Source organism: Chenopodium quinoa, unplaced genomic scaffold (genome assembly GCF_001683475.1).
Source record: "Chenopodium quinoa cultivar QQ74 unplaced genomic scaffold, ASM168347v1, whole genome shotgun sequence".
In the NCBI taxonomy this organism is placed as follows: Eukaryota; Viridiplantae; Streptophyta; class Magnoliopsida; order Caryophyllales; family Amaranthaceae; genus Chenopodium; species Chenopodium quinoa.
This window is the reverse complement of record NW_018745617.1, coordinates 3,840,591-3,866,127: the sequence shown is the minus strand read 5'-3', so window position 1 is coordinate 3,866,127 and position 25,537 is coordinate 3,840,591. Positions and strand designations below refer to the sequence as shown.

At 34.6% G+C, this 25,537-nt stretch overlaps 1 protein-coding gene and 1 long non-coding RNA gene across 2 annotated transcripts; one reads left to right on the top strand and one right to left on the bottom strand.

Moving 5' to 3' along the window:
- Window positions 1-2,200: 2,200 nt before the first annotated feature.
- Window positions 2,201-4,503, top strand: LOC110716703. The gene is made up of 2 exons (XR_002510562.1): window positions 2,201-2,873; window positions 4,103-4,503. It is a non-coding gene; the product is annotated as an uncharacterized LOC110716703 (long non-coding RNA).
- Window positions 4,504-11,565: 7,062 nt separating this feature from the next.
- On the bottom strand, window positions 11,566-15,569 carry LOC110716630. Its single transcript, XM_021895275.1, has 5 exons — window positions 14,915-15,569; window positions 14,069-14,233; window positions 13,813-13,985; window positions 12,051-13,554; window positions 11,566-11,966 (listed from the first exon to the last, which is right to left on the bottom strand). The coding sequence occupies exons 1-5, from the start codon at window positions 15,044-15,046 to the stop codon at window positions 11,916-11,918; spliced, it is 2,025 nt and encodes a 674-aa protein (XP_021750967.1). The 5' UTR covers window positions 15,047-15,569; the 3' UTR covers window positions 11,566-11,915.
- Between the last annotated feature and the right edge of the window lie 9,968 nt (window positions 15,570-25,537).

Genomic DNA, 25,537 nt, shown 5'->3' with positions numbered 1-25,537 from the left:
CTCTAGGGATGGTTTTACTAGATGAATAAGTATGTAATCTAATGTTTGTCATCATTTTTTATATATGTATAAGTTGTGCTAGCATCTTGCGGAGTTTCAATAATTATGTTTTTTTTTTAATTTATTGTTTTTTTTTATCTAAATTTAATTACCTTTTAAATTTCAACAAAGGCAATATCCATTAGTTGTTTGTTTTGCAATGACTATTAACAAAAGTCAGGGTCAATCTCTTTCCCATGTTGGCCTATATCTCCCAAGACCAGTATTTAGTCATGGTCAACTATATGTTGCGGTTTCAAGAGTCACAAAGAAGAGTGGACTAAAAGTTTTAATATGTGTGACAAAGAAGGAAAAATATATCATACTACACACAATGTAGTATACAAAGAGGTGTTTCAAAATTTGCATAATGAGGTACGTAATTTATCTTTGTGTAAATTTAAAGTTTACTTTATTTATTTCTTAAATTTACTTCCTTACTTATTTCATGGTCAACTTAAATAAGGAAAATTTATTATACAATAATAATATCATGGAGATATTTTTACTATGATTTTATTATATATCATAATTATATTTTTTTTTGAAAGAATCATATATCATTATTATCTTTAACAATGAATATTTATTCCCTTAAAAGTGATGCGTGATGCGTGCATATAGATCATGAAATTATTTGGTATCTTTAGAAGTGTAAAAGTATTTATGTCTCATTAATTTAGAATATTTTCATTCCCTTGATACATATATGATATATATGTGTATTTTATTCTAAAGCATTTCAACATTTCTATAGAGACACCCAAAAATTGTTCAATTACTTACAAACAATGCAAGAATACATATATTTTATATAATCTTGACATATCATTTTTTAATAAATTTCTCAATCATATATTTTATCATTATTTTATTAATTTTACATAAGATATACTGATCCTTACCCTTTTTATGCAGTGATTGTATGTAGAAGGACGACCTCATTCAATTGTTATCTTCCTCGATTAAATAATAATTGTTCAAGTTTCTAGAACAACTACCGGAGATGATAAAAATAAAAGGCAACGCAAATGATAACACATGATGTGCAATTCAAACATTAAATCTCTATTTTTTTGTATTTTAATTTATTTTTTTAATGATTTTTTCTTGACAAATACTTTATTATTAACAATAATAAAGTGGTCATTGCAACATTATATTACGTCAATTGTTTGTTTGTTCACGCTTTATATTATGTGTATGTTTTGTCAATTTTTAAATTTTTTTTAATAGACCGTGCATGGCACGGGTCCTAAACTAGTTTGAATATATAAACCAACTCGCGCCTTTTTCTTTATTATTATTTTTATTATTGATTCAGATGTTTTATATTTAGCTAGGGTGATATATTTAACAATTTATAAATTATTCCCATGTAAAGTCATTTTACTTATTATATATAACTAAATTTGATATAATTTTAAAATAAAAAAGTTCAAGAGACGATGAATTGATAATGAAAGATGTAATATTAAAATTCATATAATAATACTAAAATTATAGTAAAACATAAGGAAAGAATAGTAAGGGTGTAAGGTGTTAAAAGTAGAGGGTTGGATGATAAGTTTAGAATGAATTTCATATGAATACATTATAATAATACTCCTATATAAAATTGTATCGGTAATTAAAGTTATGGAGTACCGAGTATTAAAAAGTTCATATACATTATTGGTATAAATATCGATTATGAACATATACAAACTCATTGGCTAAACACATTGTGCAAAAACTAACATCAATCATATCCTTTCAAATAAGGAAAAGTATCTTAAACTACCTAAAACTTGAGATACCCTATATAATTGAGGTGTAATTCCCATAAAATATCTCTTAAACATAATTTTAGTAACCGATATCATTAAAAGACTATCGACCTTTGTTTTTTTAGTTATAGACTTGTAGAAATAGATTTAACGATAGATTTTTATCAATTAAAGTTATCATTTTACTGATAATAATAAATACTCGTAATTTTCAATGATTACTACCCGTATTTAACTCTATGTTTAATATAGTTAATTAGTTGATGAGACCACAATATGATGACGAAGATATAAATTTAAAATTAATTTAATAATAGTAACACATAAGGAAAGAAAGAATAGTAGGGATATATATATTGATTAGGTGGGGGAGGAGCGTGGGATTGTCTCTCATTTCTCTAATTTCCCTTTCTCATAGATTTCTCCTTTTCCTTCTACTTCAAATACCACCCTACCAAACAAACCCTATCACCTTAATTTTCCCCTCTTTCTCCTTCTCAACCTTAATTCCCTACTATTTCTCATATTCCAACCCTTTTTTTCCCCTCTCCCTCTTTCTTACTATCATATACTATACTCCAAATTTTATCACATCACTTCATGTATAGATGTTTAGTTTATGCGAAACAATCCAAACAACAATTGTTTCGTTGCGCATATATACTTGTATATGCCGGTTTAGAGATATTTAGCGATGAAAAATTACATATTTGTAGGATGTCAATATTCATTTACGCCTATGCCTGGCTCCCTGTATGCCATACACAGAGTCCATCGGATTATCGATGGCCTCCATGGATGGCGTAAGAGGAGCCAAGCATACTCCTTTTAATTTTACATTCCATTTTAATTAATTGACTTGCTCATTTTTATTCGTTTATTATTCTAATTATTTTTGATATAATCTTGATTTTATTACAACTAGTATATATATTTTTTTATATGATTTGATTTCCTAACTATTCTTCTGGGAAATTAACTCTATTTTTTGGTCCGTCAACAGGTTGGAAAAGATTTTGTTGAATGATGAGCTGCCAAAACTTGCTTAATTCAAAATTATAAAAGGTGATATTTTACTCTAATTGTATTATTGAGGTTAAATTTGCTTAACTTTGATTTAAATTATGTATTTACTTGTAATTTTTACAGTAAAACTTTTTTAAAACGGTGTATTTTGTGTAATAAAAACTATATCAATGGCAGATCTAAACGGAATTATTTAGAAATATAATATTTACGTATCATAATTATTCATATTTTTCTTCTAATTATGTAGCAAAATCGACGAATTAATTTGTTAGAATAAAATTAATTTCTAGCAAATCTTTATTAATCCAAATTTAAAATTAAATATTGATGTTAATATTTTGATGTTAACTTATATTGTTTGGGTATCCAATAATCTGGGCCGTATATTTCATAGGAAAAAATTGTGAGCTTCACCGTGAAGCCATTCTAACATGCAAGACGAAAAGACTGATTTTTTATTAGAAAGAGAATTGCAAGTTCAAAATAAGTAGCTGATATTTGGGAAAGATTTTAATTTTCTTAGTTAGAATATTATTTTCATTTTCATGTAAGAATATTTCCTGTATAATGTATATATTATAACGTTTTTATATGGAAAAAAAAAATTATAATCTGAATCGTAACTCTCAATGTCATATATTTTTCTTGTTATTATGTACCAGTACGAAGTAAATAAAAATAAATCAACTACTAAAAATAAGTTGTCAATGTTTTGAAAAGTCATTGGATTTAATTAGAAATTAGAAATGTGCTTAAGTTAGGTATATTTCAAGACTCGGAAGAAGGAAAGGTCTAATTCCTTATCAAATGCTTAAAAGCGAGTTTAAACATTTTTGTCCATTAATATTTTTAATATAATTTGTTTAACCATTATATACATCTGAAAAACAAATGTTAAGATTTTTTATTTTTTAAAAACGGTGTGAGTCTTGTATTATTGCCTATTGGTGCTATCTTAAAAATAAAAAGTTTCCAAATTATACGATATATGGTGAGATTTATTGCTTGTAATAATTTTTTCAAGTATAATTAGTGATTTGAAAATTAAATGACTCATTTAATATAGTATTTCGTTTAAACCTACTACTCTGTATTAGTTTTTTTTTTTTTTCCAAAGAATTCCGTATTAGTTTTGTCTTGAATGTTATTTATTTATTTATTTAATGCATAAAAATGTAGTCTATATGTTAAATGGTTGATTACACTTAAAACTTTATTTTTTAAAAGAATTTCTTTTGAACAACTCAAATTCTCCACTCTAACAGTATAGATATACGAAGTGGTATAGATTTATGGAGCATATAATCTTCGTGCGGCAAGAGACAACATAGAAGTTACAACACACTTTACAGACTAACGCAGAGCATGCTTTGTCTCTCATCAGCTTGGGAATCTAATATGGTGTACATGTACATACATTCATTATTTGTATATTTCATCTCTTTTGTGTCTTTGGCGCCGTGCGCGGCATTTTAGGACACCCATGTGATAAAGAGAGTGATAGAGAGACAAATTAGAAAAAGTGGTCACACCATGAATCAAGATTACAACTCTTGTATTTCAAAACAACTAAAATGCTTACTAGAAAGAAAAATATTGTAACTAAAAAGTCGAAATAAATGTTTTTCTCGAGGCAATTATTAGACATGTGTTGATCCTCCAGGAAACAAATTATCTCTTTATCTCTTTATTAGATGTGTGTTAATATATAAGCTACGGTATACCTTAACTAGACCTTTACATTGATATCTATCTCCATTGTTATGATCTCCATTCTTCCCTTTTTTTCCTCAAAAAAAATCAATTGTAACCCGATTTTACTTTAATAGACTAGTTAGCATTAATTTAAAATGCATGACACAACTTTACCTTGCTTATTATTTTCATACTCCGTATTTAGCAAAACCCTTAACTATAGTATCATTTTTCTAAGACTAATTATAAATTGAATATAAAATGTAACACAGTAAACATACAACTCAACTTTGGTGTATTATTCCCAAAACTGACTTCAGCGTTCCCAATATTATCGTTATTATTGTCTCAAACAATATCGAATAAAAGTATGTCACTACATTGGGATGATTAAATTAAGAGCTGCAAAGATGCATTTTATTTTAGCAATTGCAGCATTAAAACAAAAAATGGCCAAAAATGGAAATTAAGATGAGCTGTTTAGCTGGATTAGGTTTTCTTGTATCTTTGTACATAATGATTGTTAAATTATAGTCAATGTAAAAATAGAATCAAACGCACACACAAATTATCATCATAAGTTTAGTACTTGTTTGGCTAATATTTTTGTCCTGTATAAAATTCTTACAAATAATAATCACTCAAATAATGTTTTTACTTCTTGATAGAGAATATCCATAAAAAATATTCTCTATCATAGGTTTAATGTGATTTGTATAATTATTTGTGAATCCCGCCGATGAGTTTAATTTTCTAACCCACCGGCAGGGGAAGAGAAAATTTTAGATATAAACAATCCTAAGATCTAACCTAAGCCATGATACCATATTAGATAATATAAACTCATTAAGATAATCTTATATATATCCTAAATCTATGATGAGGGAATATTTTATGGATATTCTCTATCACACTCCCACAAAAGGAACGGGGAAAAAAATCGGATACTCAGACTGAATCTGAAACTTGCATCGAAAAGTAAAGGATATAATGGTAACCCACAATCAAAAGAGAAGCAGCCAAAGAGTGCCGATGATGACGAGGAGAAGCAATAGCCACAATCTACGCATAAGAGAAAAGAGTACTGCTTGGCCAAGTAGAGGTTGAAGGGCCGCGCACGGGTTGCGAGTTTAGGTAATATTGCAAATCCAGAGAAAAGGAGAGGATCGGACCACCGTCGAATGAGAGAGCACTAATGCTGCAGAAAATCACAATTGAATAAGCAAATAAAATTGCTTAGGAATATACTAAATTCTCACCATCTACCTCTACAAAAATGACCACACAATGAGATAAATCCCATCAAAAATAACCAAAGTTGTGGCAAATAAAATAATTTTTTTTTTCAAAAAAATTGTTGATAGTGCAAAATAAAAACTAAAAAAATAAAAATAAAAAAATCCAACACCTTCTCTTTAAGTTGTTGTACTGTAGTTGAATAAGGCTCAGCTCCAACCAAGAATATGACCTCCACTGGGGAAGGGGGTTCGGAGTGAGAGGGACGAAAACTAATTAAGGTGTGGAGGGCGACTTTAATTTGTTGTTGGTGGTGTTGTTGCTGAGGAAGATCCTGCCAACAACGAAATCGAGAAAAAGACTAACAAAAGGGTGCATTATTGGTTCATGAGTCTGTTTCAACCAAGACTACTATAAGTCATTGGAGATGGCAATACGTTATGCAAGCTTGCAATTCAGTCACAAATTAGGCTAAAGAATGAGGACTATGAGTGAGCAAGGTGGTGTATCAGGTGGAGAACCAAGAGGTAGATCGAGGTGGACAAATCTTTTGTGTGTGGAGGGAAGTCGGAGCACAAGAGAGGCTGCTCGACTGGTCAACCATCGTACTCCATAATTAAATCGCGGAAGCAAAAAAAAAAAAAAAAAAAAACGTGTTTTGTATAATTCTTTGTGAATCCCAAGATCTAACCTAAGATGTGATACCATATAAGATAATATAAACTTCTTGATTAGAGTGATTTCCATTGATCAGTATTTATAAGGTTACAATGAGAAACCTAATCATAATAGGTAATTATAAGATATGTAAATATATCAAATATAATCTTATATAAAATATATGTTAAACCTATGATGAGAATATTTTATGAATATTCTCTATCACTTCTCAGTTGAGTAGCTTTTTTAGTAATTATTTATTTATTTAGTTTTTAAAGCAAGTAGATGACTCTAAATATCCAATAATTTCCTTCAATGAAAATATGAAAGAGGTTATAGAGTCGGAGGCTAAGATGGGACAAATCATCGGGTCGGTGTATAGAGTCTAAAAAAGGACGAGCTTGCCATTCCTTAATAAGAGAGAAAGCACGAACATTGACAACAATTATGATGGGCGATGAGTAGAGTTACTAAAGATAACTACATTACAACATTTCCGCCTAATACAACAAAAAGAATTCAACCTTAGGGAGAAGGTGGGAAGAGTGAAATTTGATTGTACAAATAAAATCTAGGAGTTGAAAAGAGGGGGAAAGATCCCCAATCTAATAACGCACCAACGAATTGAAGAAGACCATAGTACAGAAGCAAAAGGGCAATGAAGGAATAAATGTTGTTGAGATTCAGGGTGAGCATCACAAAAAGCACAAAGGGAAGGAATATCAATATTTTTAAGGCTAGATTGTGTCTAGTAGGAAGGCTTATTATGGAAGATTTGCCATTAAAAAATCATAATCTTAGGAGGGATATCCAATTTCCATGACTCTAATTAAGAGAGGACAAAGCTGAAGGATTTTTTTCCAAAACCATGAATCCGTCAAATGAGGGAGATACGTAATTAAGGAAGTGGGAATGACGAAGGTATTTAGCACGGTAGGACATAAACTTCCATCTTAATTAAGTTATGAACGGAGTGATGACAATATCAGATTTTCGAAACCCCAGACCACCCTGACTCTTGGGTTGACAATTAGTATCCCAGGAAACCATTGGTAATCTCGATTTAGCCGAAGATTGCTTCCAAAAGATCAGTGAAGAGGTGAAGGAAACAGGTAACCTAGCTTTAGACATAGCGTAAGATGGAATAACCACCAATTAACTTTGGACAAGAATAACCTTTTCTGCTTTAAAACTAAATTAGAAGACCAAGTATTCATTTTCTGATCAGCTTTACAAATTAGATGCTGAAAATTAACTTTGGTATAAGTCGTAGAACTAAAAAAGACCCCAAGATAACGGCCCAAGAAAGATCTCGGGCTTATATTAAAATAGCTAGCTAAGGATGCTTTAGATTGATTAGTGACATACTTGGAGAAAATAATAGAGGACTTGTGGAAATTTGTTAGTTGTCTCGAAAGAGAGGCAAATTATGATAAAGTAGTACGTAGAGAATTGCAGGAGACAACAAATGCTCTACAAAATAGTAAACTATCATCAGCAAAAAGAAGACAAGGAATAAGAGGAGTCGTCGTAGCAATTTTTATCCCTATACCTAAATTTTGTTGTTTTCTAAGTAATCACAACTTCTTAGATAGTACTTCCATACAGATAACGAAAAGAGTAGGAAAAAGTGGATAGCTTTGGCGTAAGCTGCGAGAGAGCTTAATGAGATAAGTAGTCGTATAGTTAACAGCAGGAGAGTAAGAAATTGTTGTGACACAAGCTTTAATTTACTCCATTTAACCCAAGTGGGCCAAAAAGCCAAAAACAGTAAGAGTAGTCCATAAAAAGTTCCATTCCATACCATCATAAGACTTTTCCATATCAGGTCTATGGGCTAGCCAACCTTTCTTACTTTTGGATTTATTAAAAAGATGTAGAATTTCATGGACTAAAAGGATATTATCCTGAATGGCATGATTTATTGTTATATAAGTAATGGATCGGAGAACAAAATAAGTAGCTACTCGTATTATACTCCAGAATTTTCTTACTCCCTCCATCCCTTATTTACATGCATGTTTTTCATTTTGAGTGTCCTAAAAGGCCAGAATATTATACCTCATTTAAAAATATCACATAATTCAAACTCCCTCTTTGTTTCAAAAAATGAAACGTTTTGACTTTTACGGAGGTTTAGGAAAGTTAGTTGAATTTATTAAAATAATAGGTAGTGGAGTATAAGTTTGAGGAGAGAGCAGAAAGTAAGGGTTTTGTGAGGACCATTATAGTTAATAGAATATTTTTAAAAAGTAGAGAGAATATTATTAAAATATAAACAAAGTTATTAAAATGAATGTTTTATTTATTTAAACACGACCTCAAAAGGAAAACGTCATTGATGTTGTGGATGTTATAATTTTTGGTTGTGTTGTGGGTTATAGTTGATGTTGTGGGTGTTGTTTGCGGTAATGGTGATGTTGGTGTTGTTGAAGTGGTTGTAGGTGGTGGTCCCGTGGATTGTGTTGAGTTGTTTTGGTGGTGATAATGCCATAACGGAGGAAGGGAGAGGAGAGAGAAACAGGCAGCAAGGGCCAAGGGGGAGCATAGAGATATATATATATTTTTTTCCAATTTAAAACTACTCCGTGTTATTTTTGAATAAAAATATCAATTGACCAATTAAAAAGTGCCACGTGGATTGTAACTGGTTGTAAATGGTAAGGTGACATGATAAGGTTGTTAGGAGAAAATAAATAGTAAATATAGGATTATTCTAGGTTAAATGAAAGGTTTGATTATATCGAGAGAACGAGGCAATGTTGGATTATTATTGTTAAATTTTCCTTTATTTACAAAGGGAGTACAACTTTTTACATTTCCCATATAAAATACACATATACTCAAAATAAAATTATTTACTTTTTATCTTTCTTATACAGTATATATTTTTTTTGGCAGATATATATTGGTGCACAGACGCACAGTGCACGTGAGCCACTAGTAAAAAAAAATAAAAATAAAGTTTAATTAAAAAAAATACAAAACAAAACAAAATGCACAACACCCACTCGCCTTTCTCTTTCTGTTTCTTAGAAACTTGCTGAAAGTCTGAAACCAAACTGAGAAACCCTATATCCCTTATTAATTGTTTAACCCCTTCCCTCACATCTTTCCAACTCTCTTTGAGGGGGTGATGGGAGTGACGACCAATCTTCGGTGACAGCGTGACATGAAATTGCCCACCAGGTAACTAGCCACCACGACACCACTACTTAACTTACAGCTTCAAGGCCTTCAACCAAGTCCGGTCTGGACTACCTTAGTAGCACCCCCCTTCGACCGAGCCACCAACGACCAAGGTATTAAACTTTAAACTACGGATTTTTCACAATATACCCCTGAGTAATTTATTTATTCAATATATACCCATGAAAATTTTTAAATCAACCATATACTAATGACTTTCACAAAAAACCCCAAACCTAGCCACCTTCCCCACTGACCACCACTCCCAGTGAAGCTCACAACAATCATCGAACCTTAAACCACTTGTAAATATTCTCCAGACCATTGAGCTACCTACAGAGATTCTCAATAATAATGCTAGCTTATTTCTTATATTCTTAAATTCATATGAGGCCCTAGTAACTTTTGGGCCCTGTGCAGTTGCTCACCCTGCACACCCTAAGGGCCGGGTCTGCTCTTGGCCCCCCCACCCCCATCGTCGACCAACACACTCTTTGTTGCCGACAACCACCCTCCTTTCCCTTATCCAATGCTGTCATCACCCCTCTCCTTCCAAGAACCACCTTCCCTCAACCCTAAAACCCATCACTCTACTCAAAAAACACCTCCTTTCCCACCCTTTGGAGCCCAGCTAGCGCCCAAAACCCCTCCCCGCACCGGCGAAACAATCTATCCCTCCTCCTACCATTTCCACCCACTTTTATGGTACACCATTTGAGGTTTTGGTCAAATATCACACTATATAATTTTGGTACGAAAATTGCATATTTTTGTACCCTAAAAACAGATGTACGAAAACGCTTCCCTAAGATTTACCCCTGATGGCAATTTACAACTTTTAACAATTATCAATTTGCCTACAGAGTGGAGAACATGTCAACAAGATTATCAACAACACCCTCTTTGTCCACCTTTTAATTAGTGTCTTACTTCTTCAGATATGAGGCACATACCAATTTGCATAATCCCTTCATGTTGAACTTCATTCTTGGTTAAATATAATGCACTTAAACTATAACATGCATACAATATAGTCCTTTCATTATAGATAAGAGTGAAAAAGAAGCGATCATAATTCATATGTAACACCTTTAACTTGATCAAAATCTGAATAACCCTGTTATGAAACTATGTTCATCACCTCCATAAACGTGACCAATAACATGTCCATGAAGTATGAGTAACAAAAAAAAACCCTCTTCATTACTTATCTACTTGCCAATGTTCCTTTTAAGAATCATCCATATACCTATAAATAACATGATGAATATCATGCAAATTTTATACGGACTCATTGAACAGCTCTAGTCCATCATGCTTTAGCTAATTTACACATTACATACACATATATGTTAAGACTCATGGATAATGTCGAATCTAACAAGGTAAGATTATACCAAAAAGAGAGGGGGGGGGGGGGTGGAGGGAAGTCCAAGTAAGGGTATGACCGGACTCTACCTGTTGCCGCTGTCCCTAACTGTGACTTGGACGGAGATAGTATGTGAATCATATTCATCATATTCATATAGTATCTCCTTTTCATCAGGCAAAAAGAGATGCATCTTTAATTTAAGCACCCTAAATTCATCTAAACCTCTCATGGGCAGTTTAGGGAATTTACGACTGCTAAATTAACACTCATATTTTAATGTAGCAGATAGTTTTAATGTGATATACTCTATCTGTTGTTGATTGCTGTGGTTGATTTTGAACTCAATCACATTTGTTCACAGACATTTTGTTGACACGATAATGGATGGGGGCATGGGGCTACACAGCCTTCGGGTTAGAGATTATGGATTTATTGTGTGCTCCATCTGCTACAAATCATTAAACTAAGAGATTGCTTTGATTCAATTCATTGTAGCTAAATAGCACTGACAAAATCTTGTAATAAAAATTAGCAAAGACGGCTGTTTGACTGGGGCATGGGGCTACACAGCCTTCGGGTTAGAGATTATGGATTTATTGTGTGCTCCATCTGCTACAAATCATTAAACTAAGAGATTGCTTTGATTCAATTCATTGTAGCTAAATAGCACTGACAAAATCTTGTAATAAAAATTAGCAAAGACGGCTGTTTGACTCATGACTCATGAGCTTAATTGCAAACATTCACTCATACACAGCTTCCAATATATCTAAGATGATATGTCATGTTTAACATTTAACAGATGCACCAGTTTCGTGATGAAATGATCACTAACCAGTAAGGTGGCTTTTGTACAAACTATATAGGAAAAGAAATAGTAATCAGCCAACATAACGAATAATATTGTGGCAGCTCATGCTTACTGCTCATGCCAGTGCCACTCGCTTCTCCTCCTCTTCAGCTTTAAGCCAAGCAGCCTAAAACAGCCAACATTATAGAATTAGTTCAAGTAAATTTTAATAAGGTCAGTAAAGCTGTCAGTTAGGAGCAAGAACACTTGCCTTGTCTCGTTCAAGTCTTGATTGGTGTGGCCGCATTGAATTGCCCAAGCCAATGCCTCCCCATGTGTCTAGCAACTCTCTTTCCCTTGCTTCACGTCGAGACTTTGAATATGTGTACCTATCTTCCGCTTGTTCTGAAGCAGCAGTCTTTTCTCTTTCAAGCCTTGACTTGTGTTTGATAAAAATTTGGTCCAAGCCACCAACATTTGTGTCCATATTTGGTGCAGTGTCCCTCTTCTTCACTTCGATCACTTCTTTGGAAGAGTCCTCCATCTTTGCCTTCTCTAATTTGGACACATGTTTTACTAGAACTTTATCCAAACTCTCAATCTCTTCTTCATTGGGTTTTCCTTGCTGTTTTTTGTACCTTTCCGTATTCAAGTTAACATTCTCTTTCCGACTCTCCTCCTGGACAGTTGACATACTCGAATTCCCTCCTACAGTAACATGGAAATCATTCTGTCTCCATTTTTTGGCCTCCTGAACCTCCTTTTCAAGTCTCGATACATGCTTGACCAAACATTGATCCAAGCTTGGAACTTCTGCAGCTTCTTGTTTAAGTTGCCTGAATTTTCCATCTTTCAAAGTCCTTCCTGTTTTAAGCCCATCAGTGTCGGATAACTTCTGATTTCTCTTTGCTTCTTCGATCTCTTTCTCAAGTTTCGATGGTTTCTTTATCAGTACACTTCCCAGGTCAGGAACACTGTCAACAGCGTCTCGTTTATCATTTATATTGCCATTCCAAAGATGAGGATTGTTGAGATTTCCATCACCATCTCTTTTAGACTCAGATTTTCTAGCGTTCTTAGCTTCTTGCACTTCCTTCTCGAGCTTTGTCATTTTCTTGACCAAGAACTTGTCTAAACTAGGCAACTCTGGCTCTGCTGGTTTTTGCTTTGCAACTTTATTCATTAAGTAATTCACATCAGTGGCAGAATTTTTGTCCTGCAATCTATCAGCCAAAGCCGCATTTAGACCACAAGTTGCAACAATTGTGGCAAGAGAAGCCAACTCCTCTTCTTTCAGACATTTTAGCCTTTCAAGCATCATTTTGACAAGTTTTGTGCCATTGAATTTCTGAGGACTTAGCTTCTTCCTACTTCTCCTTTGGGAGTTAGAGCCATCATCACGAGATGGTGTTTTGAGCTCCAAACAGTTATCAGACTCTGAAAGGTCCTGATTGTCAGGATTTTCACTTATTTTCCTCAACAAGTCCTTAAATTCATCTTTGTTGAAGGAACTGCAATGTGCTAGTCTGACGAACGCAGTTTTAACAGCCGCTGCAACTTGTTTGTCCACTTCAAAAGCTGTTTCAAATGACGCTCTTACTGCGTGAGTGGTAGAGCCTTTTCCATTAGCAGAGGATATCTCTATTTCAAATCGTTTCAAAGGGCGATCAGGGGTGTCATACATGGTCACTCCTTTAGCTGTTGCAGCTTCAAATGCATCAGCTACCTCTTTCTCTGCTTTTATCAGCAAGGCATCTGCTTCTTTGTGCGGAATCCTGTATAAGAATAAGCCCAAGGCATAAACTAGGTGATGCTCAATGGCAATGCTACCAAGAATCCGAAATTATTTGCCACACTATCTTATTAACTTAAAAAACATGGTGATTTTACAAAAGTGAAACTTTATAAAGGTTGTACCATTTCTATTGTCTCCTAATCGATTAGTAAACTGACATTCAAAGAAAAGAAGAATATGTGACTATTAATTCTATACAGGAGTGAATAACTTGAGCAACATTACTGCAGAAGCATACCTTGCTGCTTGAAGTATCCGGCACCAGGATGCTTCAATCATAGCAGCTTTCCGCGCCTCCATTACTTTACACGCCGCCTCTCTGGCTGCCCTTTTTTCTCGTTCTACTCGACAGTAATGAGGATTCGAGTGACCCAATGTCTCATCAAGAGTATCATTCATGCCTCCAGTTTCCTGAAACACAATAATTAAGTCCATCAGCACAATTACTCTCTAAACCAAAGGCATAACAAACAACTGAAATGCAGAAATGGTACCTGCAGTAGTTTAATTTTTCTCTTCATGTAGGAATCCCCTTTAATACGAGGAAACCAATTTAGAGGGGAGGTTTTTCGATGTAATGGCTTCTTAATCTGAGATGAAACTCGATTTAGCGCGATTCCACCTGAAAGCGGGCTATCTTTATCTTTATGTGATTTATTCTGCATAGTAAATCAACAAAGATCAGTAACAAGACCATACCAAGAGCATGCTAACAGATAGAATTCCCAATGCCATTTGTTATTGCCAAAACATTCCTGCCTTGGAACTAATCCTTATTACAAGTAATATAAACTCCATTGATTGAAAAAAATACAATGACACAACTTTATAGAGTGATTTTTGTTAGACAAGTCGTGACAATGTGACATCTAATTCAGGAATAAGTAATTAATATAATGACAATGCCCCTAATTTTCCTAGTTTTCAACATCAACAGCCAACCTAATGTTATCCACAGAAATGAATCCAAGATTGCAGGTTATTAAAACTATTATAGGTAGCAGTGAACAAAAATCAATTGGTAGGGCAATTACAGGAAAACGTTTACCATTAAATTGATATTCATTGATCTTCTGTTAATACATAAGATTGAAGTAAGAAATCAAAACTACCAATAAACCCAAAAATTGAAAATGAACTGTAATCTGACAACTACTACAAAGAAAATTGATAATTAAGCGTTGATATTGAAGTAGTAATCACTAAACAACAAGATTATACCCTAAAAACACAGATAAACCCACTTCCAAATAAAAATAAAAATAAAAATAAAAATAAAATAAGGGGTTTTCTGCAAATTTTGCAGATAATTAAAATAAATAAATAAAATAAAAATATACCTTGGAAAACTTGGCACTGGAGGAGAGAGAATCGATGGAATCGGTACTACTAAGCGATTCAGTAGAAGAATTTATGTTCTGTTTTTCATCACACAAAGAAATACAACCCAAATCCAAGCAGCCTAAATCCATTTATCCTTTCTTTTACCCCCTTTTTTTTTCCTGCAGATTTTTCTCTCAGTAATTGCAGTGAAGCAAAAAATTATGAGAATTTTTCGATGATTTTTGATGGGTTTTTGAATGGATTTTTTTCAAGATTTTTGATGGGTTTTTCAATGAATTATTTCAAGAATTTGATGGATAAGACTGATCAAAAGCTGTTGATTGTACAAGAAATTGTTGATGAATATTATTGTGGGAGTTAATTGGGGAAGAAGATGGTGTTAGAGGGAAAAAGAAAAAGTATCCGTTACGAAATAAGCAAAGAGGATTTTACGCCTCCAACGGTCGAATTTCGTTTTTATGCCCGTTGACTCCGTTCTTATAATAATCCACTACAACTCGGGTGCATTGGGTACGCCGTTGATCAAGATGATGCTACGTGGATGGTGCAGATGACGATGCTACATTTTTTGTTGTTGGGAAAGCTACGGGTTTGTTTGTTTGGCATCAATTTTGGTTTTCAGTTCTTTTTTTTTTTTTGAAAACCAAAAACCAAAAAAGGAAAAGAGAAAAAGGTGTTTTCACTTTTTTGTTGTCAGTTTTCAAAATTATCATAATTTTATGTTTTTGATATTTTGGCTATTTTTTGTTTTGAAATTATTCCGTGTATCCCTAATGTTTTAAAAAATGTACCATATATCGCTGATAACTTTCAAATATACCATGTATCCATAAGGTTTATAAATAAATGCACCAAATACCCTAATCTTATAACAATGCACATATAATTGACTTATCAAACTAAAATCATGCTCACACACTAACTCACTTTTAGTAATTTATATTTATGCAGTAAAACCATCTTTAAGCATAAAATATATTAAAACTAGGTCATGTCCCGTGCCATGCACGGTAATTTCTATTATTATTATATACATATACCAATTGGTTGTTTGTGCAATGATGGTGATTGATACTCACTTGGTAGGGAGGATTGTAGTGTTCGATCCCGCAACAATAATTAGAAGGGTTGAAACCTAACCATCTAGAACTGATTCCTGAATAGTATTAGCCTAAAGGGTGAACCAGGTGGAACACCCAAAAAAAAAAAAATCTACAAATTTATATTATTTTCTTCCTATTAACCAAATGAATATCTAGGTAATATGTATTTAACCCGTTAATAGATTTATTTTCTTACACACTATTATTCATTCTCTCTTATGCGATATTTCTTTTCAATAATGGTAAGCTTTTCGTACATAATTAAATACAATTTTTTTTTAAAAAAAAATCTTATTTGTTTTTGTTTTGTTTTTTGTGGAACGGGAAGTAATAATATCATTAAATAATAGTCATACAATATCTACAATAATAAAGATCTGTAAACCACAGATTTAGAGAAAATATCATAACTTTTACAATCAAAATCATAACTAATTTTCATATTTGGCATATATAGCTCATACTCCACCGCTTCAAGCTTGACGAGAACAATGATTTTCGATGTCTTTGCATCTTTCCAAGTTGAGACCTTCGCGATCCGCGCTGATGTTTTGATCGACCAGTTGATGACAAATCCCATACCCCGAGGAATCCAAATCACCCAGAGGAATCCAAATCCCATACCCCGCTGATGTTTATATATATATATATATATATATATATATATATATATATATATATATATATATATATATATATATATATATATATATATATATATATATATATATATATATATATATTTGATGCTTTAAACTCCATCGATCATTTTAAATCCTAAATTTTTGGATGTTATAATTTTCTTTATTAGTTTAGTTTACATTAATAATTTAATAGAATTTGATGCTTAGGGTGTTTAGGGTAAAAATACCCCATGTACGTGGACCAATCCCGTAGCGACACGTGGCCCAATCAAAGGGTGACACGTGTCACTATGGAAAGATGTTGCGTGCCCAAGGCACAAAGGGCTTCTGAAATCAGCATTGAAAAAGGCCTTATTACATCATGGCCCAAATCCCGAGAGATCTTCATGAAATCCGCAAAACGGCGCCCCCATATTACACGTGGCATCGCATGATTGCGCAGCAAATCACATCACTGAATTTTAGGGTACAAACCCTAAAGGGGCACAAACTCCCACCCCTATAAATACCCTAATCATTTATGATGGGAGGGGTGGATTACGACATTGCAAGAAAAGAGCATTAAATAGCTCCAACTTCTCTCTACTTTCTCTCTCTAGCCTTTTCCGTTTCAGATCTCTAACTTGATCGTCGGAGGCGAATATTTTGATAAAAGAATATTCGATCATTTTTTAGGTGTCCAAATCTCTTTGTCTGGAAAGCGCGACCAGTATCCCGAAGAATTCCAAAAAACACCCAAAATATTTGGCGCCGTGTGTGGGGATACTCGTCCGTTATGGCAATAGATGGTCAGACACCTAATCTCGACCCTCGTCCAGGAGAGGACGACCATGTAAAGGACATAGTCCCTACAATCCTTACCAGCGATCCTTTGACCGCCTCATTTCAAGAGGCCGATAATCCTCCTATTACCACTGCCTCTCTAAAGGCCGCGCTCAACAAACTTCGGAAGGAGTTTGAGAGCAACCGAGCTTTCACCTCTAGAAAAACGCTTAGGAAGGAGGGAGAAAGAGCTGCAAAGAAAGCTAAAAATAAAGCAACCAATGCGACAGATGCTGGGAACACCCCATTTCGGCGACCGAATGGAAGGTCTCCTAGGGTGCCACGGACGAATTTGTCTAGTCTGTTGGCAAAAGCCCAGTCGGCTAGGGTAGGGGAAGACGACCTCGAAGAGAGGAGACAGAGCCATCTAGACGATGGAAGGACGCAAGGGACTACCTCCGGCATAAGCAGCGGGAACGTGCCTCTTATTCGGACACGACCTCAACTCCCACAATGCCGGATGAATTTTCCAACTACTCCTTTTCCCAGCATAGCAACTCGGCCATCTCCAGCAGGAGTCAAGCTATGCATACTTGTAGGGAATATTTCAAGCGTTAACCCCCTAGCTTGAACCCCATTGTGATCATATACTAAAGTACGGTGGCGTCCAAAGGGAAAGAAGATAGAGCAAAAGAGTCGCCAACAAGTTTTAGGAACTTGTAAACCGTTTACAGGGTGAAGGTTACACCCCTTAACGACCCAAGGGATCGTCAACACCATAAGGTATTGAACCAAATAGGGTTCGGGGATGAAGGTACAAATCCAACCTAAAAGAGATTGACCCTGTCCTAATAATAGGCCTCTACTTTATTCTGATCGTATTTATGTGCGCTTTCTGACTAACATACAAGCAATAGGTTTAGCCCTAAACCTGTTTATTTATGTTGGTTGAAATATTAATGCACAAATAAATCTATTATTGACGATCACTTGAATTATAATCAAATTAAGCCTAAACAAGATTATTAATTATCTTATTAAGCGAGATTACAAGTACCAATTCCCTTTAAACATGCATAAAAGGCGTGATCAAGCAATAACAATAATAATCATCAAGCAACATAATCAATCAAAATAATAATCATGTTAAAGCATAATATTAGCAAGATCCTAGGCATGATACTAACAAGATTAATAACAAACCCTAGCATGTCACTAAACAATAAAAATCAAAGCTTTAACCCTAACATGATACTAACAATCATAAATATTAGGAAGAACATAAAAGGCATCATAACAATCATACTTAATATTGAAATTGCCCTAGACATGATACTAGGAATATCATAATAACAATCTAAACATGATTTCTACATAATATCAATAGAAACCATCAAAATACTTACTTTGATGCCTCGTATCTCTTTCTAATAACAAAAATACACACGCTAGTAACTTCAAGGAAAATAATAAAATCAAACAACAATTAAATTAAATAATTGAAAGAGAGATTTGGGACCAAACCTCAGAAATTAAACCTTTCACGTCTAGGGCGAAGGCAACTTCAAATATGGCTAGGTGTATCTAGATCTAATGAATGCGGAATTTTGTATTTGAGAGAAGCTAGTTTAGAAAAGAGAAAGAGAAAATTAGAGAATTGATGAGAATTGGTAGATTGTAGATGAAAATTGATGATTGTTGATGAATGAAAACAGAGTTTTTACGACGTTATTTATAAAGAAAATCAGCAAAAAAGATAAAATATCAAAACAGAGTTCTGGCGCAGATAAAATCTGATTAGCGCCAACGCTGGCTATTGGCGCCAGACGCCAACATCAGCGCCAGACGCCAATGCTAGCGCCAGGCGTCACAGCTGGCGTTTGGCGCTGATTCAGAAATTCACGCGTTTTCTTAAAATCAGATAAAAATTGCCGTAAAGGAGGATAAAATCGTATTTTCCTCGAAAATGCTCTTTGATTTTAATTAAAACTCTGAAAAGTCAACAAAAGTCAATTTATCAATGCTAATTGAATGAGGAATGAAAAGAACCTTCTAGAAGAATAATTGCATTAGGAATGATAAATCTATTTTAGGTCCTCCCCTAGATCATTGGGCCGCATATAAGGCTCAAACCGGGCCCAGTTCAGTAAATTGGCCATAACTTCCTCAATATTCATCGGAATTGGGCTTATAATATATCGTTGGAAAGATCTTGTCAAGCCCCATCCAACTACACTACTATTTGACCCATATCATGGACCAACCAAACTGGATTGGCTGTTTTCTTGAAATAAGTTTTCAAAAACAGAGAGAAGAGAAAAGAAATTAAAACTATCCGCAACACTTAACTTTCCACACTTTCACTTCATTCGATTATGATTCGATGTGAAAGGTACTCATCACTGGGTTTGGTTTTGGGTAGACACAAATGGGTGTCTACAGTACTCAAACCCCTATTCCAGTGCAATCGCTTCAGTATCAGCTCCCTCAGGGTCTTAAAGGCATTCTGCAGCCGAGCCCCCAAGTCTTCGGACAATATGGGCCGTTCGGTCAGACGTTCGGCCAAACTCCCTATTTGGCCGGACAACCTGTGCAACCTTAGCCAATTGATTGGCAGATGCGGTTACTGACTCTTGGAGATAAGCCACCTCCATTTTCGCAAGACATTTTAACTGCTCCTCAGCCGCCGAAGGTGAAAAGTGTACTCGTGGGAGCTTATGATGGCACGGGAAACCCCGAGGAACATATCACCTCGTACAGAAAGCTGATGTACTTATAAAGTGTAAATGATGCTACCTGGTGCAAATACTTCCCGGCCACTTTGAAGGGTGTGGCGCAGGATTGGTTCAATAGCCTTCTAGTCGGCTGTATCAATTGCTTTACTACTCTTAGTTTGTTGTTTGTGGGAAATTTCTCTTACAACATACCACCTCGAAAGATAAGTCTTAATTTGGCAACAATTTTCCAAGGAAAAAATAAGGGTCTATGGCCGTACGTCTAGAGATTTAACCAAGAAAAAGCCCAAATTCATAATTTGCCGGATGAAATGGCTTACTTTGAATTTCTCCGGGGATTAAGGCATAATGGTTTTAAGTTTGACTTGGTAAGAAAAAAGATTCGGACATACGCAGGTGTTATGCGGGAAGCCGAAGCTTATATTGAGACCGTCGACTTTTGTTCTCTTACAAAAGCGGAGGCATCGGCCAAAGGAGCCGAGAAGAAACAATCTACTTAGCAAGACTTGGCTGGAAAAAAGAAAGATGGAAACAAAAGGAAAGAAGTCTGGGTGGCCGACGGCCAGCAGCAGAAATCCAAGAAGGTCAAGACGTACGAGCCCCAGTAAGAGTTCAAGATTGTTGGACAAGCTAGCCGAGAAGGGCATGCTGAACTCTTATGTGATGAAGTCCAAGTTCACATACACACAGACAGACAACACGTCCGAGAAAAAGAAGAAAAATAATAAAGATGATGGGAACAATACTGATTCGGGCTTTGTGGTCGTGATATCGGGGGGATTTTCCTCTGGCGGCCCCACCATGAAGGGAATTAAGTGAACGCCTGGAATTTAAGAAAGGTGATGTAGGCGGATGCTGTAAAGGCTAAACCCTTCCTTGATGTAACCGTGTCTGAAGCTGACCGGGGGGAGGTCAAAGCCCTGTACAATGACCCTATGGTGTTCATTATGAAGATAGCCAATTTAAAGGTGGGCCGAATACTGATAGATACGGGCAACTCATTCGATATCATCAGCCTGGCTGCCCTGAAAAATTTGAAGTTCCCAGAAGATGCTATGAAGGATATCACTCACCCCTTGGTAGGATTTGGGGGAAACATCATTCACCTAGTCAGACAGATAGATCTGCCAGTCCGATTTGGGCAGAAAGGAGAAGGGAGGGACATGGTCATTCGATTCCTGGTAGTAAAAGAGTTGACTGGCTACAATGTCATACTTAGGGGTGTTCGCGGTGCGGTTTGGATCATAAACCGCACCAAACCGCAAAAGTGCGGTTTGTAATTTTTTCAAACCGCACTTTTAAATAACCGCACCAAACCGCACCGCAAAATGCGGTTTGGTGCGGTGCGGTTTGCGGTTTAACCGTATTTTATTAAAATTGTAATTATTCTTTTAAAAACAAAACTTTTATTTTATTTTATAATTATTAGTTTATAATTCAAATATTAAACTATTTTAATTAATCTTTAATTAACTAATAGTTAAAGATTAGCTCATATAATTTAGTTCTTTTATATAATTTTATGAAAATATAGTATAAAAATCGTAAACCGCATTAAAGTACGGTTTGCGGTGCGATTTGGTCGCATGAAAATTTAGTTCTTTTATACCTGATTCTAATTAAGAATGACCTGACCTGACTAACATTTGACCTGAGTCTAAGAATGACTTGACTTGAAGTTCATCCGACCAAAATTTACCTGCTTCAAACTTGTTTGTATTCTGACTTGACTCAAACCAAACAAAAACATTATGCAACCCAAAATTGACTCGAATCGAACCCAAACTACAACAAAAAAGATAAAGCTTTTTGAAGCTTAAGAGTTTTGATGATGATGAATATAAACTATAAGATTTCTCTAAGTGTTGTAATTAGAACAGGTGAAATAGACATTGGAAGTGGAAGAGTAACCTAACTATGAAGACTCGAAGAGATATCAAGGAAAGTTAAAGAAGATAGAAGAAGAGTTCCAATTAGGAACTAACTGAGTTCCTTAACAGGAACTTGAAGACATCAAGATTGAGAAAGCTCAACTCGGTCTGCGTCAAAGGCAACAAGTTTCACAAGAACTTGGCCTGCAAAGTTCCAGTTGAGAACTGGAAGTGAAGAGACAGCAAGAACTTAATCCTGGACTGTGTGAAGCCCAAGTATCCTGGAATACAATATATTGACGAAGGCAATTTAGTTTTGTTAATTTTTTATCTTATAGATTTGCTGTAAATATTATCAGTAAGTTTATATATGAGATTTATTAAAAACATGACAAAAAGCTTGGCAAGCTTGAAATGGAAAGTTATAAAAAGATAATTTTTTATGAAAAGATTTTCTAAGAAGGTTTTATTTCATAAAATCCGTATTTCTAAAAGATAATATTCTTTTCATAATTTATCTTTGATAAGTTTTCTAAAAAGATTTTCTTTTAAAAAGATTTACTTAAAACCGTGTTTTGTGATTTTGGTAAAAAATGACATATTTATTATCTTTTGAAAACCCCACATTCTATATGAGCTAGACTTATATGAATTGTTGTAATCACATTTCATATTTTCTGTGAGTTTATGCGTGAAGAATTCAAAGAGTGCTTAAAAAGTGTAAGTTTGTCAAGTTCATACTTGGTCATATTCATTTCGGATTTCATGTGTATCTTATCTTTTGTATACTAGAGTCATATTATTGTACTGGTTGGGTTACTGGGTGTGTGTGTGTGTGAATTACTTCTTTGCATACAGTTGTGTAAGCTTCTACGTCAAAGCCGAGTGAGAGTACTTAGGAAGTACGAGTGAATAGGGTTCTACTGTGTAGCAAGTTCAGTCTTGAACTTGTGAGTAAAGGTCTGAGTATAATAGGTTGCAACTTGTGTGTTTACCCTATTATAATGGATTGGTTTGGTTTTGGAAATGCCTTAGAGGGTCGAGATTTTACTTCTAGTTGGGCCTTAGCTGGAAGTTTTCCTCGTAAAATACTATGTGCATTGTAAGTTCCTTTACATTCTTTTATATATTCTGCAAAAGTAGTCACTAGGAATTCACCTACAATTCACCCCCCTCTTGTAGTGTTCGTCTTAACTAACAAAGCTGTATAATCCAAATTGAACTTAATCCAACCCGACCTAAACCCGACATATAAGTATAAAAAAAACCAACACAAAGGGGATGTCCTATTCTATCTCATAACACAAAGGATTGCACTTTATACTAGAATGCTTATGATATAAGACAACTCGCGAGCTACTTGAGCTCGACTCGATTAAAACTCCACTCGAGTGAGCTCGACTCGAAATGTTATTGAGTCGGTTCGAGTTTGAGTAGCTCAATACTCGACTCAAAAACTCGTGAGGAACTCAAATCACTTTATCAGTTATTATATGGAAATTTTAACTTTTACCACCACTAAAAAACCACTTATTGGCTTTTACCACCTTCATAAAAAAAGTTTTATTTTACCACCACATAAAAAAATGAAAGTTGGCTTTTACCACCAATCACCTCCAACTAACGAATTTCATCCATAAATCTGTTAGTGGGGCCTACCATATACACGTGTCACCATATTATTAGGTTAAATTTTTTTTTAAAAATAATTAAAAAAACAAAAATGTTAAAAAAAGCCATCAACCAGTGTTGATGCCACCGCTTGGCCGACTACCTGCCCCACCACCGGACCAACTACTAGTCCCATCGTCAGACTAATTACCAGCCGCACTGCCAGATCGCTACCAGCCCCACCATCAATTCGCCACTGCACCACACCAGTCATCACCACTGAATTCCGACCAACATAAAGCCCCCTCCTAATTCTGACCACTCTTAAAATCCTAGCCACCATCAAATTTCTCACTTCAATTCTAAAACCCTAGCCACCACCTAATTCTGACATCCTACCTAGCCCACACCAAATTTCGATCCTTCCTTAGCACTACACGAAATTTTGACCAATTGAGGTAAGTTGATTTCGTTGTCGGTTGGTTGACAAAGAAGATTGGGAAAGATGAAGAGGAAACGTCAAAAAGGTGGGCCCTAGTAACGAATTCATGGACGGAATCCGTTAATTGGTGGTAAAACCCAATTTTTGGAAATTTTGTTGGTAGCTATAACTTTTTTATCGAGGTGGTAAAAGCCAATAAGCGGTTTTTTCATGGTGGTAAAAGTCAAATTTTCCTTATTATATTTTATAAAAAAAGTATTAAGATTAAAAAACTTTAGTTTTCAAAAATAATAAATAAATTTATAATATATTTATGTACTCACATCATCACATATATTTCTTGTAATTAATACAATATTAATGAGAAGGAACAAATGTTACACTAAATAAAAGGTTATATTAAGAACGAATCAAATCAATTAGCAAGCTTCTCGAGATCGACTTAGTCAACGCTTGACTCGATTAAAGCTCAGTCAAAACTCGACTCAATTAAGCTCGACTCCATATGTTAACTAGTCGAGTCAAGCTACCCTAAACTTGGACTCGACAAAAATAACAATTAAATTTCCTTATATTATCCTACCAATATGGGACAATACATATTTTCCAAAACAAAACAAGTAAACTCTTTTTTCTTAGCAATATTTCCAACAAGTACAACTCTTAATAATGCAATATGGAAATACGACAATACCTATTACTCCCTCCATGTTTTAAAAAGTGTTAAACGCTTACCAAATACGGTGATGTTTTAATAAGTGCTACACTTATCAAATACGATTGTCTTTTAGTTAGTGTTAAAAAGCTTTATTTTAATATCATGGCCTTGTTTGGTATGTAATTAGCTGGTAGTTGTGATAGGTGTGTCGCGTACCTAACAAAAATAAACCTAACTAGACCACTACTATGTAGACGGGCAAGCAAGGGTCGGATCCCAAGAGATTATGGTTCAACTAATTAAATAGACTCAAGCAACTACTAAGCAAGTAACCAAATCAAACAAGTGAGAATCAATGACTAAAGGGCTATTTAAAACGATTAAATCAAAACAATATGACTATTCAATGCTAAAAACATCCAAGATCAAGCATCACCACGAATACGATTAATGCAATAGTCGTTCTACCCCTAACAAATAAATCAATTGATTAAAGAGGAAAAGCAATCCATGAACAATACCAATGGTCTCTCCCGAGTTATCAATGGCTTCACTAATCACAATCAAGCCTACTTCCGTGGAATCATGTAAATTAAAGACCTTAAGCACATTACTCTGACTTCTTAATCATCCATTCAACTACTCCCGTGATGAACTTCAAACCCTTAATTGATTTATTCAAATCCCTCAAAACCCAACTCTCATTGCGATTAAAACAAAGGATTAATAACAATACCAATTATCCCTAATCAAGTATTGGCATAAACATAATCAATTAAGCATATCAATTACA

Coding starts and splice junctions, on each gene's coding strand:
- LOC110716630 (XM_021895275.1), bottom strand. CDS start 15,046: ATGGATTTAGGCTGCTTGGATTTGGGTTGTATTTCTTTGTGTGATGAA. Junction 14,234..14,914: donor CCAGTGCCAAGTTTTCCAAG/GTATATTTTTAT, acceptor TTTACTATGCAG/AATAAATCACATAAAGATAA. Junction 13,555..13,812: donor CGGATACTTCAAGCAGCAAG/GTATGCTTCTGC, acceptor ATTCTTATACAG/GATTCCGCACAAAGAAGCAG.